This window comes from Rhinopithecus bieti, unplaced genomic scaffold (genome assembly GCF_001698545.2).
Source record: "Rhinopithecus bieti isolate Rb0 unplaced genomic scaffold, ASM169854v2 scaffold_2032, whole genome shotgun sequence".
Lineage (NCBI taxonomy): Eukaryota > Metazoa > Chordata > Mammalia > Primates > Cercopithecidae > Rhinopithecus > Rhinopithecus bieti.
Window position 1 is genome coordinate 48297 of NW_016803547.1, and position 15012 is coordinate 63308.

The 15012-nt window shown below is 60.3% G+C and overlaps 1 protein-coding gene across 1 annotated transcript in view; it reads left to right on the forward strand.

Moving 5' to 3' along the window:
• Positions 1 to 9412: 9412 nt before the first annotated feature.
• LOC108539595 (mucin-6-like) overlaps positions 9413 to 15012 on the forward strand; it is a gene marked incomplete at its 3' end in the record, with an annotated part of 22372 nt that continues 16772 nt past the window's right edge. Inside the window, exons 1-5 of the mRNA XM_017888409.1 lie at positions 9413 to 9486; positions 12877 to 12939; positions 14210 to 14450; positions 14538 to 14664; positions 14777 to 14843. Coding sequence (XP_017743898.1) covers positions 9435 to 9486; positions 12877 to 12939; positions 14210 to 14450; positions 14538 to 14664; positions 14777 to 14843 — 550 coding nt within the window. The remainder of the gene's footprint in view (positions 9487 to 12876; positions 12940 to 14209; positions 14451 to 14537; positions 14665 to 14776; positions 14844 to 15012) is intronic.

The window sequence follows — 15012 nt, forward strand, 5'->3', positions numbered from 1 at the left end:
AAAACATCTTTCAAAAACAAAGGCTAAATGAAGATATTTTCAGACAAATAACAATTGCACTGTACATTAAGAAATGTTAAAGAAAGCCCTTCAGGCGGGTGGAAAAGGATACCAGATAGAAATATGGCCCTATGGCTCATGCCTGTCATCCCAGCACTTTGGGAGGCAGAGGCAGGCAGATCACTTGAGGTCACAAGTTCAAGACCAGGCTGACCAATATAGTAAACCCCCATCTCTACTAAAAACACAAAAATTAGCCAGGTGTGGTGGCGGGTGTGCCTGAGGTTGCAGCTGCAGCTACTCAGGAGGCTGAGGCAGGAAAATCACTTGAACCCAGGAGGTGGAGGTTGCAGGGAGCCGAGATCACACCACAGAACTCCAACCTGGGTGACAGAGCAAGACTCCATCTCGAAAAAAAAAAAGAAAGAAAGAAAGAAAGAAATATGGATCCACATGATGGAATAATGCGTTTGAAACAGTAATTGTATGGGTAAATATAGAAGTTTTTTACTATTTAAACTTCTTTTTAAAATAACTAAACAAAAAAACCAACAACGTAGTGTGGTATGAATCGTGTGTAGAAGTAAAATGTGTGACAAGAATTGCACAACCCAGGAGGAGGGAACTGTGAGGCACTTTTTTTTTTTTTTTTTTTTTGAGACAGAGTCTCACTCTGTTGCCCAGGCTGGAGTGCAGTGGTGTGATCTTGTCTCACTGAAACCTCTGCCTCCCGGGTTCAAGTGAATTCTCCTGCCTCAGCCTCCTGAGTAGCTGGGACTACAGGCACCTGCCACCACGCCCAGCTAATTTTTGTATTTTTAGTAGAGACGGGTTTTCACCATGTTGGCCAGGCTGGTCTCGAATTCCTGACCTTGTGATCCACCCGCCTCGGCCTCCCAAAGTGCTGGGATTACAGGCGTGAGCCACCGCGCCCAGCCTGGAAGGTTCTTATTCTATATGTGGAATGTGGTAATATCTTTAGAAGGTAGACTATGGCAAGTTGTAGATGTACTATAAACTCTAAGAAAACTACTAAAATAATAAAAAGTTATGGCAGATAAGCAAACAAAGGAGATAAAATTGAACTGTGGAAAACCAGTCAATCCAAGAGAAGGTAGAAAAGAAAGACGAAGAACAAATGGAAGAAACAGAAAACAAGCAGGAAGATGGTAGATTTTAACCTGGCCGCATCAACAATTACATTAAATGTAATAGTCTAAACACCCCCAATAAAAAGATGTGGATTGTCAGACTAGAATAAAAAGCAAGATCACCCTATAAGCTGCCCAGAGAATCTCACTGTAAGGAAAAGACACGCATCAGTTATTGAAAGTAAACGAATAGAAAAAACCAACCAGGCTAACACAGGAAGAAAGATGAAGTGGCAACATTAATACCAAGGTAGACTTTAGAGCAAGGAACCGGCAATAAAGGTCATTTCATAATGATAAAATCATGACCTTGGCTTAAGCAAAGATTTCTTAGATACAACACTAGAAGCACGATGAGTCAAGTAAAAAATAATACATTGGACTTTGTCAAAATTAAGAACTTTGGCCAGTCTAGGTGGCTCATGCCTGTAATCCCAGCAATTTGGGAGGCCGAGGTGGGTGGATCACCTGAGGTCAGGATCTTGAAACCAGCCTGACCATCATGGTGAAACCCCATCTCTACTAAAAATACAAAAATTAGCCAGGCATGGTGGCACGCACCTATAGTCCCAGCTACTCCGGAGGCTGAAGCAGGAGAATTGCCAGAACCGGAGAGGCAGAGGTTGCATGAGCCGAGATCGCACCATTGCACTCCAGCCTGGGCAACAGACCACGAGACTCCATCGAAAGACAAAGAGAGAGAAAGAGAAAGAAAGGAAGAAAGGAGGGAGGGAGGGAAAGAACGAACTTTCGCTCTTTTGAACAGAAGTTTTGACACTTAATAGTATCTTCTGACACAATTAAGAGAATAAAAAGACAAGCCCCGACTGGGAGAAAAATCTTTGCCAAGTATGTATTTTTAGTGAAGAACTCGAATGCAGAATATAGAAAGAACTCTCAACAGCGAAGCAACCCAATTTTAAAATGGACAACACGTTAGACCAGACCCTCCACCAAAGAAGATACACGGATGGACAACACGTTAGAACGGACCCTCCACCAAAGAAGATACGCGGATGGCAAATAAACAAATAAAGAGATGCTCAATGTCATTAGTCGTTAGGAAAATTCAAATTAAAACCACAGTCAGATAGCACTGCCCTCCTGTTAGCATGGCTGACATTTTAAAAACGGACGACGCCAAGCATACAGGCAGGTGAGGAAGGGCTGGAACGCATATCACGGGTGGGAGGCACAACGGCACAGCCATCCCGTTAAACAGTTTGGCAGTTTCTGAAAAATTCAGATGCCAACCACGTGATCCAGCCAGTTCACACTGGGAGAAGTGGCAGCACAGGCTCCTCTGAGACAGACATGCATGTTCTGCTGCTTTGTTTGTAATTGTTGAAACAGGATGAGCAGACGAACGGGCCACGCTGTGTTCACCGATGGACACCTGGGTCATTTCCAGTTTGGGGTTGTTACAAACAGCTCCTGGGAGCATGTGTGCACACGCATCCGCCTCGGGCACTGGCCATGCCCCCAAGAGTCGGTGACGTCCGGACTGGAGGCAGCTGCCCACTACAGCAAGGGTGCACTTGGCCACCAGTCTTGAGCCAGGCTCCGTGGGTAAGCCGGGGGGTGCTCCTCGGCCGCCCTGCTTGTGCCTCCATCTGGGGGAGGGTTGGGCTTTGGGGGACCCCCAGGGAGCTGCTGAGACAGTGGACAGTGGACATGGGCTGCTCTGATGACCGGTCTCAGCCCCGATCAGCCCTGACGCCAGCTGGGAGGGCCTGAGCCTCTGGCTTCCCAAGCCCCGAGCCCGGCTGTAGGGCCACGTCTGTGCCACCTGGGCTTCTGCCAGGCCTGTGTGTTCTGGGCCCCCAACTCCTGACCCTGCGGGCCATGTGCACGGGCCCCCCATGGGCCACACAGCACTCACGGCCGCTGGGCAGCAGATCAGACCCAAAGTTCCCTTGGGCCGGCAGCTGGTGTGAGTGGCTGGGAAACCCGTCTGTTCCCTTCTGGCCTCCACTGTGTTTCCTGCTGAACAACACCCGAAGAGCCAGCTGTTGTGAGCCTGGGGGCTCCTTGGCTCTCCACAGGCCACGCCAGCCATGCCAGCATCCCCCAGGACCCTCTGGACCCGGACCTGCCCCCTCACCCCTGCTTGCCTGGGCCTCAGTGGCTGCCCCCACTGCACATCTCACTGCCTGGGAAAGGCCCTGGACGTGATTCCTGAGAGAGACTCGGGTCTGGCTGCAACACCTGGAGCCTTTCTGGGGAAAAAAACAAATTCTTCAAATTCTCTGCAGGATCTGTGGCCCCAACGCCATTGCTGGCAAAGGCACCTCTGCCGGGCACCTGCCCAGACTCTGCACCAGCACACAGCACCACCGCCCCCAAGGCTGGCTCAGGGTCCCTTCCCCGCCCCCAGCTCTGGTCCTCAGTTTACCCACCTCTCCCAGCTCACTCTAGGCCAGGACACCTTCCAGCCTAGTCTCCGACACCTCCGAATGACCTGGCCCCACCCCCCACCCAGTCCTGCTCCTCACCTGGGGGTCCTGGTAGTCCTTCGTCTCGCCCTGGGCTGCCCACGGCCCCCTTGCTGTGAGCTGCACCTGCCCTCAGAGACCATTTGACTTCTGCTTTTGGGGCCCTGCTGGGCTCCCCAAAGGGACCCCATAAACGTCACCCCCATGAGAGGGATGACGATTCTTGGGAAAGAGGTGGTCTCATGAGCCTCAGCTCCAGCTTGACCTCCACCCCTACTTGACCAGCAGCCTCCAGAGTCCCAGAGTCAGCAGTCCAAGGTCCCCCCACCCTCCTCAAAGCCCCCTCACCAGTCACCCTCGGAGAAGAAGCCCTTGCGAACTCCCCGTCCAGCCACGCTCACCGAAGGCAAAAGGTGCCCCAATAACCCCTGGCCCCGGGCAGTGTGGTGCCTCACGGCTGCCAGCCCAGAGCAGCCCAGGGCGCCCAGTTCCCAACAACCTTATCTGTTTGCATTTCACTCCCCATCCGCTGGTTATCAGCTCCAGAGCCCGTGCGGGGCAGTCGGCTGGACACCCAGCCGTCCTGGCAGCCTCTCCCTCTGGGTGCTCAGATGAGGGCGCTTTGGGTTCAGGCCTGGAGTTGGCAAGGCATGGACATCTGCCCCAGGACATCGGAGGTGCAGCCCAGCCCTCAGGATCCTGGTCTTCCCCTCGGGGCTGGTGGGGCACAGTCACCCCGGCACAGAAGGCCCTGTCCCTCGAGGGCCTGCTCAGGGCCCCACGGCAGGGGGTGACACTCTCGGGGCAGGTCTGACAGGCCCTGCTCCTCCCAGGGAGCAGCTGGGGGCTCTGTACCCTCACCTGTGGCACACAGCCACCTCTCACGAGATGGGAAAAGGGGAGAAGGCATTTGGGGTGCCAGGTGGGGAGATGACTCGGCCACCGACCCTGGGGCTCAGAGGCACCCAAGTCAAGTGTGAGAGGAGCTCAGGCCAGGGGCCTCTCCTGGGTGCCTGCCCAAGGCTACCGGCCGGCAATGCTCACCCAGGGAGGTGGGGGTCCCACCCCAGCTAAGCTCCCACCTGGAGGGAGGGGTGGCCTGGCCAGGACCCCTCCTATGGTGCTGCCTCAATGGCCCCAGCAGCCCGTATCCTGCCCCCGCCCCCAGCTGAAACGCGTCTGCTCCTGAGGGCCCCGGCCCACACTGACCTGCTTCCTGCACGGGGCATAAGTAGACAAAAAGGACGAGGGACCGTCTCTGGAGGAGGGCAGGTGGCAAGTTCCCCAGCCCTTTCTGGAAGGTGAGTCTACCAGCCTGGGCTGAGCCCAGCCTCAGGCAGTAGTTCCTGCTGGCCACTCCTCAACCTGCCCTGGACGTGGGGGCCAGGCCAGCATCCCAGCCACCTCCAGGCCCAGCAACTACCAGGGCCCCTCTTGCAGCCAGACAAGACCTTTGGTCCACTCAAAGCCACACAGTGGACTGTGGGCAGTGGACAGCACAGGGCTGGGGCTGGGCTGGGGATGGGGGCTGTGCGCACCTGAGTGTCCGGTTCCTGAAGGGGGTCCCAGGGATATGGGGGGGGGGGGGCCAGCCCAGGCACCAAGCAGTCAAGTCTGAAAGTGCAGACAGGTAGATGCCCGAGGAGCCCTGGCCCTCAAACATCACTGGACAGGGGCTGTGGGGTCTCACTGAGGAGGGTGGGCTGGTGGTCGCGTGGGTGAGTTGCACTGTCCGGCCCTTGCAGCTGCCCTCCCAGGGTCATGCTGCCCCTCCCCAGGCCCTGGGGAGGGCCCTCACCTGTGGCATGCAGCTGGCTCTGTTTCTACCTCCAGCAGGGTGGACTCCAGCAGCTGAGGTGGGGGGTCTGCAAGGCTGGTGGAGAAGCAGGAGTTGGCCAGGGAGGGGAATAGAGGCCAGAGGTCAGGGAGTGTTGGAGCCAGGCAGGGCCTCCTCTGAGGTGCTGGAGACAATGAGTGGGCACCACACACTCGTGGCTGCGGGGTGGGGGCCACAGCAGGCCAGATTCGATGGGGGTGGCTACAGGTAGGAACTGGACTAGGAGTGTTAACGTGCTCAGGAGGCAAAACCGCAGGGTACTGGCAAGCTGGACAAGCCCATGGGGAGGTCACCAGTGACGCTCAGGGATGGGGGAGAGGGAGAAGCCCCAGGGCCAGCCCCACCCAGCCACACAAGGGCCTTGGAGGGAGGGTGGGGCAGGTGACCTCCCCCCAGGCCTGACACCCCTTCCCTGCCATCCCCCTGCCCCTTGGGGGACTTTGCATCCAGCCACTCTGTCCCCAGGGTCTCGGGGTTCCCACCGCCTCCCCAGGCAGTGGGCTCCAGGACCTGGCACAGGGTCAGTGCCTCCCAAGACATCGGGCATCCGGATCAACAGGAAGCCGTGGCGTGCCCCCTCGGGCATGCACCTGGGCACTGGCTGGTCATGCTGAGCTCTGCTGGCCAGCACTGGGCCCGCGCCTCGGACGGGATATGGCAGGGATCCGAGCCTGGGCACGTGCCCACTCCTGGGCTTGAAATCTTTCCCGAACACTCCCCAAAGCCACAGCTTTCAGCCCTTTGATCTGATGGGGACCAGCTGCCAAGCCTCTGGGGGTGAAGCCCCACCTGTTCTCCTCCAGGGGACGTCACATCTGACCACAGGGCCCAGCAGGGCAGAGGCGGGGAAGGGGCTGGCCGAGGGGCAGGTGGCCACCAGCAGGTCCATCCCAGCGCCTCCGTGAATACGAGTCCCAGCAGACCCAGGGCCTCAGCCTCCCGCGAGGGAAGCCTCCTGGAGACACCTGCAGGGTGAAGGCCTCAAGTCCAAGTGAAGGTCTGCTCACACCTGTCCGGGGAGCCCCTCGGGTCTAGGAGACAGCGCCCACCCTCACAGTTCAGCCGGGAAGCTGGGACCCAGGGCCCACCCTGTGTTCCCACTTCACAGCCACACCAGGCCCAGAGGGACTGCTGTTCAGGGCCAGGCCACACAGACGGACGTAGAGGGCAGGGCCAGCAATGGGCATGAGAGGGGACAATCACCCACTTGTCCCGTCCTCAGGCCCTGTTCTCCAGCCAGGCGGAGACACGGCTCCTATCACCAGGTTGCTCCAGGAACAACACCTCGCACGCTTATCTCCCCGACTGCTCAGCGCATTCAAGTGCTCCCCGGCCAGGACAGAAATGCCGCTCCCAGCCATTTGCCACCAAGCGAGTGCATTGGGAGAGAGGGACCCCCAGGCTCTGGAAGCCCCATGGTGCCACGATGGAGCCCCCACCAGGGCTCAGGGCCAGGGCCTTCTACACACCCAAGTGGTCCTGAGATCATGGGGACAATAAATTCTGGGATGCATAGTTTTCACCGGAAATTCAACACATGCACACACAGGCACACGTGTGTGCACACAGATGCACACAGACACGCACACAGGCACACACACATGCACACACAGGGCCCACCACCGTGTGTGGCACAAACACATGCACAACGCACACAGGCAACACAAACAACATGCACAACACGCACCGTGTGTGGCAACAACCACAATGCACACAGGAGGCCACGCAAACACAGGCACACACAACCATTGCAACACAGGCACGTAGACCCACACAGTATATAGGGCCAACACATGGCGCCGCAACACCACAGGTACAACATGTGGCGTGCCAAACACATGCATTAACACGCGCGCACACCGCACAAAAACATCACATGCCTGCAAGCGGGCATCTTCACCACAGGCTCAGTGGGCAGCCCCATTGCAGGCTGGTGGCATCCGGCCCCACCCACCCCACACCTGTGCAAGCTGCAGGGATCCCCCAATTCTAGGGGACACTGGGGACTCACGTGCTGAACGTCACGGCCATAACTGCCCTTCAAGGTCAAGGTTCTCATGAGCCCAGACAGGCGGTCAGACAAGCACAACGGCCGGGCTGACGCGGCCACAGGGCTCCAGCCATGCCACCTGCCCATGAGGCCCCTTTCAGTGCCAGCTGCCCTGGTGCAGTGACCCCACCCAGGGAAGGGGGCCCTAAGATCTCGGCCCCTCTTCGTCCCCACCTCAAGCCCGGGTTGAGAGGCCCCAGCTCAGAACAAGGGCCAGCTGTGAGCCCTGTGTCCATCCCGCCTCAGCATGACAGGACAAGGGCCTCACTCCTGTGCCTCAGTTTCTCACCTGAACCACAGGGGCCACTGAGCGTGTTAAGAAGGGACAGCCAAGGCTGGACGCGGTGGCTCACGCCTGTCATCCCAGCACTCTGGGAGGCTGAGGCAGGAGATCTCTTGAGCCCAGAAGTTCAAGACCAGCCTGGACAAAGTGAGACCTCGTCTCTACAAAAATAAAAAACAAAAAGAACAGATGAGAGCAGGAGCACCCAGAATGCCTGGTGTGGGGCTCTTGGGGTGGGTAGCACACGTACAGCAATTTCCTACGAAAATAACTTATAATTTCAGCAACGTTCTGCAAAACTGAAGCTGATTTAAGTGAAACACCTGCCACCTACCGTGTGGGGCACGTGTGGCTCTGGGGCCTCTTCCAGGGGCAGGCGGGGTGGCTCCCCAGCGTGTGGGCACAGGTGGGACAGAGGTGGCAGGCCCAGGTCCCAGCCAGCGGGCTCAGCTCACCTGTGGGATGGGGGTGCAGCCCCATGTGGGAAGCCCAGCCCAGGGAGACCAGGTGGCCTCGGGGCCCCTCCTGGCTCAGGCCGGGATGCTGGCATGTGGTGGGAACAGCCTGAAGGCCAGCAAGGGCTCCTGTTGGGGGTAGGGGGCCAAAATCCCCTGCGGGAGGGGTCCCTGGGCTCCCAAACGAGGCTGGGGCAATCCTGGCGACCGCTCAGACCTCCACCTCCCTCCCACACTGCCAGCCACCGGCACTACCCCGATGTCACCAGACCTTGCCCTGGCCCCTCGGGCGTGGCACGTGCCTCCACAGGTGAGGCCCCCTGGTCATCCCAGTTCCTGCCCCTCTGTCTGAATGGGTCAGGAGCACACCGGCAACCCCACAGCCCTGCAGAGATGCCCCAGCAGACAAGCGGCCCCTGAGCTTCTGTGCCCAAGACGGCCGCCGACAGTGCTCAGGGGAGAAAACAGCTGTGGAGGGGTCTTCAGGAGCGAGTCTGGGACCCGGCAGGCTACAGAGACACAGTTAGCTCCTCAGGCCTCCAGGGCAGCCTGTTTGAGCCCCAAGGCTGTTGTCTGTCCCAGACGGCAAATCCCCTGCTCCCCAATGCCCCCTGGCAGGGTCCACCCAGTCCTCAACACCCCCTGGCATGGTCCCTCCTGCTGGGTGATCTTTCCTGCTGGGCAGGGAACTCAGGGTGAGGGGTGGGCCCAGCGCCTTTCGGGGGCCCTGGGATTCAGGTGTAGCAGGGCTCCCCCCAGCTGGGTCAGCACTGGTCCCCCCGGAAGGGGCAGAGCAGGTGCCCCAGGGCCCCTACCTCCCCCAGCAGGCCCATCCCGGCCACCGGGCGTGTGGCTGACAGGGCCCACGTTGACCCAGCAGCGGGGAGGGCCCGGGCCGGGATGGCCCCGATGTGGGGGGTGTTTGCAGGACCTCTGGGGGTGTGCGTGCGTCAGGCCCCGCTGGGAGTGGGTGATAATGGGACCGCTGCCTGCAGGATTTTCCAAAGAAAGCCAAGTTCTGATAAAGCAGGCCCAGATCCTGTTTGGCCACCACTGCGCCCGCCAGCAGTGGTGATTAAGGGGCTGGACCGTGGGGCGCAGGCGGGTGCGGCGGGGGAGGGCCCGCCACCCTATATAAGGCTCCCCGGACTGGCCGTTGGAGCCGCACGGGTGGCAGCAGCAGGCCTGCCGGGCCCAGCGCTAGCTACTCTCCACTGTGCACCATGCTCCGGCCGTGGCTGCTGCTGTCCTGCTGCGGAACCCTGCTCAGCACTGGTGAGTGAAGCCAAGGGGTGCCGGACCCTGCGGTGCCCTCACAGGGGCCCTGGGTGCGGGGGTCTCTGGGCCTTCTCGCCTTGCCAACTTGGCTGGCCCACATGGACACTGATGGACGGAAGGCCCCACCTCGGCTCCGTGACCAGCCCCTGCTGCCGGGCCCGGGTCCCCCTCGCAGCCTCGGCGCTGGGCTCCGCCAGTTGGGGTCAGGGACCCCATGAGGCCTCAGCAGGGACACCTTCCTGTGAGCTGACACAGCGGCCAGCAGGGGAGGACGCTCGGCTGGAGTAGGGTCCGGAGGTCCCGCAGGAACAGTGGGCAGGTGTGCTGGTGCCCAGGCCTGGCGCTCTCCCTCCCCCAGTGGGGTCCTGAGTCCCGAGAGGTCTCTGGAGTGTGAGGGACAGAGGCCCAGTCCCTGCTGCCGTGGGCCTCAGTTTCCTAGACTACAGTAGTGGGGGATGCTGCCTCCCCTGGTGTGGCCGCCGTGGGGGGAAGGGAGGGGAAGGTGAGCAGCCATTCTGGGCTCAGAACCGCCGCAGGCAGCCTGCCCTCTCCCCCGCGCTCCCCTGCCCAGCTCAGGCAAGATCCAGGAGGGACTGACATCCTGGATCCTCTGCCAACCACCTGCCCTGAGGCTGCTGCAGGTGGCCACCAGTCCTGCCCCAGGCCCCCAGAAGCAGCCAGCCCCAAGGGGTCCCTCTGTGGCCACAGCCTGAGGCCTGGGGAGACCCCTCTTGCCGACCAAGGCACCAGCCCAAGGGCCTCTGTGTTCCGTGCTCCTCCTTCCTCCCCAAGCTGGCCCCTGACCCTCCTCCACAGCCAGGAGCCCCCTGGGGTGGACGCTGACCAGACAGAGCTTGCCCTCAGAGCTGCTGCCAACCTGGGGTCTCGGGCTCAGAGCACAGTGGGAACCCCCCAGGGGTGCCCCAAACCCGCCCCGCCCCTTCTTTCCCTTGAAGCCCCTTCCCCACCACGCCGGGCACCACCCTTCAACAGTGGGAGATGTGGGGGTCTCTGAGCCCTCCCAGTAGTATCCTCTGCTTGGGACCCTGGCCCCCACCTGCACACCTGGCACAGCTTGGGGACAAGTGCCAGAAAGTGGGGCTGAACTTGCAGCAGAGCGCGACCCCTAGTCCCTCGGGCCACCACCCTGGAGCCAGGGAGGGAGGTGTGATGAGGCCCAGGGCCTGGAAGTCTGGGCTGTGGGCAGTGCAGAGGGTGGAGGGCCAAGTGGGGGTGTCCGCCTGTTACCCCAGCAAATGTTCTCTGAGCGCCGCCTCTGCCAGCATGGGAGGGGCCTCAGCCGGCAGAGTGTGGGGTCGGGCAGCTGTGCTGCAGGCCTGGGCCACGGTGGGCCGGGAGGCAGGGGTGGGTGGCCGCCAAGCGTGCAGAAGGAACAGCACGCACCTGCCGCCTCGTGCTTGTCCAGGGGCTAAGAGGCCGGGGGTGGCAGACCAACCCGCCCAGAGGCCCAGGGGCCTGGCCGAGGGATGAGCCAAGGGGAAGCACAGCCAGTCTGGGCAGGAACGCAGGAGCCTCCCGCTGGGCTTCAGACAGAGCTGGAGGCAGCCGACTTGGAGCCAGTGGACCCGGGGAACCTCCTGCGGGTGGGGCAGGGCGAGGGCGGTGGGGGGCACAGGGGACGCAGCAATGAGGCACCCACCCAGGGCAGTGGAGCCAGCCTGGCAGGGCCGAGGGCACCGAAACACGGGCCTGAGGTGTCTGTGCTGCAGCGGGGACGGCCACCAAGTGCCATCCCCATCTGAAAGGTGGAGAAACTGAGTTGCAGGGGGCATTGCCCAGGGGAGACCTGTCACAGCTCTGCAACCTCCAGAGGTGCTGGCCTAGGGGCAGGCAGCCGACTCCTCCTCCCGCTCAGAGCTCTCCCACCCCTCCCCACCAGAGGCCAGTGAGGGCCCCGTCCCAGGAACCACTGAGTTCCGTGGTTGAGGGTTCTGTGTGTTGCACACTCCTACAGCAGGTGCTTCTGAGCTCCACGGATCATCCCTGGAAGGAATGGCAGGGGGCTGAGGACCGCGACACCTGCTGGGACCCCCAGGAGGGGGATGGGTGAGGGGTGGGTGCTCGCCAGGCTCAGGGCCCAGCATGAGCCACCCCCACCCAAGTCTGGAGTAAACTCAGCTTACACTGGGGATAAGCCAGGTGCAGCCCATCAGAAAACGATCTCAAGGCCAAAGGGGACCACAGCCAAATGTGTGTCCCCCACAACCAAGACTAGCATTCTCCTTAAATCCAGTCTCTCAAATACCCAACACCTCCTGCCTGTGCCAGAGAGGACTCACCCAGGCGGCCAAGGGGCAGGCAGCCTGGCTCCTCCCTGGACCATGGGTAACACCATGCCCCAGCTGACAGGCCCCTGCCCCTGCGTCACCGGAGACACAGGTGTACAGCGGTAACGGGGGCAGCACCAAGTCAGTCCCAGAAAGTGGGCAGAGCTGGGGGTGGGAGCGCAGGTGGAGAGTGGCAGGAACGGGATCTCAGAGCTACGTCTGGAGGGAGGTGCCATGAGTGCCCTGCTAACCAATGTGCAGAGACAAGGAGGGTCCCGGCCCCGACAAGGGTCTGGAGAGGTCACGGGTCCTGCTCAGGTGCCCCACCAGTACTCAGACATCGGGGGCCCATGGGAGCCACAAGAAGGGCTACAGTCCTGGAAGCAGGGTCCGGGGAGTTACCCAGAGGTGGCAGAAGTCTCCCTCTGGGTAAAGGGGATGGGACCTGGGGGGTGTCGGCCCCACCCCAGCCTCCGCAAGTCAGGGTGGGGCATCCCCTGCTGCCCTGCCCTGGAGTCACCATGACTGGGCTATCTGGACATTTCTCTGACAACAGTGGCCTCAGTGCCAGGCCCGACATCAAGGCTGTCTCAAGGCTGACGTGCGGGGAAGTGGCCATGTTTAGAGCCCCTGAGGGCAGAAAGAACCGGCTGCGGGGCCTTGGCACAGACCCCTCAGGGAAACCAGGCGGCCAAGCTGGGGAGGTAGGCACAGCCCGTTCTGTCGGCTCCACTCTCAAGCCCCTGCCACCCACACCAGCCCCTCCTCGCCCTGCCCAGGAGCCCCAGGGACGAGTACCCTGCACACAGGGTGCCCGTCATCTGCCGAACCCCAAGGGGCTGATGGCTGAACTGGGACTGAGTGGACGAACGAGGAAGTGAGCGAGAGCAGGGAAGGAAGCCGGGGCTCGTGAAGGATAACACGAGAGGCCGAGCGCTTGGCCTGCGGTTGAGGCCTCGAGCCCCACAAGCCATGGAGGCTTCTCGCACTCCGAGTGTGTGCAGGGCACAGGCAGAGCAGCCCTCAGCAGAGGTGAGCGGCGCCCTCAGGGACGACAGGGCAGCCCCACACCAACCGCACGCGGGTCCCGTCCACACAGGTCTGGCCGCCACTTCCTACACCAGCCCAGGCCTCTGGAGGCTGAAGGACTCTCCACAGACAGGTAAGAGCGCAGCGGCCACTGATCCTGCCGCCCAGACCACCCAGGTCCGGTGCGCAGGAGAGAGGGCCCCCCAAGACACACACATCCAACACACATACACACACATACACACACATACATGCACCAACAAACATGAACACACATGCACATGCCAACATATGCACACATACCAATATACACATGCACACACCTGACACATACACATACATGACACAGATGCATGAGCACACGTCACATACACACCCAACACACAACCAACACACTCTACACACACAACCCAACACACATGCACACACACCCAACACATTACAGACACAACCGAACACACATGCACACACACCCAACACGACCTACACACACACCCAACACACACTCCACACACAAACCCAACACACATGCACACACCCAACACACTCTACACACACACAACCCAACACACACGACCTACACACACCCGACATACACACACACACCCACTACACACACAACCCAACACGCACTACACACACAACACACATGCACACACCTGACATACACATGTACATGACACATGCATGAGCACACGTCACACACACCCAACACAACCAACACACATGCACACACACCCAACACACACGACCTACACACTCCTGACATACACATGCACACACCCAACACAGCCCAACACACATACACACCCAACACCCACATCCCAGACATGCAAACGTCACACACACAACATGCATGACTTATGTGCACACACCCAACACACAACCCTACACACACATGCACCTTTGTACACACCCTACACACACCTGAGACACGTGCCCCACACATGCACACCAACACACACGCACACACCCAGTATGCACACACATGCACTCAACACACATGCCCAGCTCACACAAACACACACATGCACACAACACACCCAATCACACACACCCAAAACACATGCAGGTATATATTGTACACGCCTACACAGCTCTCCAACACACACACCCCCAATGCATGCATGGACACACCTGACACACATGCACACACCCCCAACACACACATACGTGTACACACACACACATGTGTACATATGCCCACAGCAGTGCTGACTCCTGGCCAGGCATATACCACAGCACTCAGGTTCACTAAGACGCCCATGTCTGGGGTTTCCACAGCCTGGTCCAACTCTAAAATCCTGGCCCAGGGAGATGAGTGACCTCTCTGCCTGCCCTAGCCCTGCCCAGCCAGGATGGTGGGGACACAGGGGTTTGTGTCAGCACTGCTGTCTCTGTAGCCCCAGACAAAGGCCAGTGCTCCACGTGGGGGGCTGGTCACTTCTCCACCTTCGACCACCATGTGTACGACTTCTCGGGGACGTGCAACTACATCTTCGCGGCCACGTGCAAGGACGCCTTCCCCACCTTCAGTGTCCAGCTGCGGCGAGGTCCAGACGGGAGCATCTCGCGGATCATCGTGGAGCTGGGGGCCTCCGTCGTCACCGTGAGCGAAGCTACCATCTCAGTCAAGGACATCGGGTAGGCCAGGTGGGCTGGGGCCCGGGGGCCCGGGGGCCCGGGGGCCGGAGGACTGAGGGGCCACCACCGACTGCCCTCGCCCCACAGGGTCATCGGCCTGCCCTACACCAGCAATGGGCTCCAGATCACACCCTTTGGCCAGAGTGTGCGGCTGGTGGCCAAGCAGCTGGAGCTAGAGCTAGAGGTCATGTGGGGCCCCGACAGCCACCTCATGGTGAGGAGAGAGGGGCCAGGGTGGGCCTGGAGACCCCCAGCACCGGGCGGGCAGGTGGGACTCTGGAGGGGCTGCCCTCCTTGGGGGTCCCAGCCATGCAGCTGCCATGCAGCCAGGCCCTTCGTGCCAAGCAGTGCTGACCCCTGGCCAGCAACATGAGCTAGGACTGGGTTTTGTGGGTGACTCGGCTTCTCCACTGGAAAATTAGGCTCCCACGAGAAGAGGCAGACGAGCAGGGTGGGGGGATGGTGGGGGCTCTGGGTCCAGGAGCAGGAACTGAGAGCCCTCCACAGCGGATGAGGGGCACCCCGGTCCCCTAGCTCCCTGGCCCCCAGCAGAGCTGTCTCC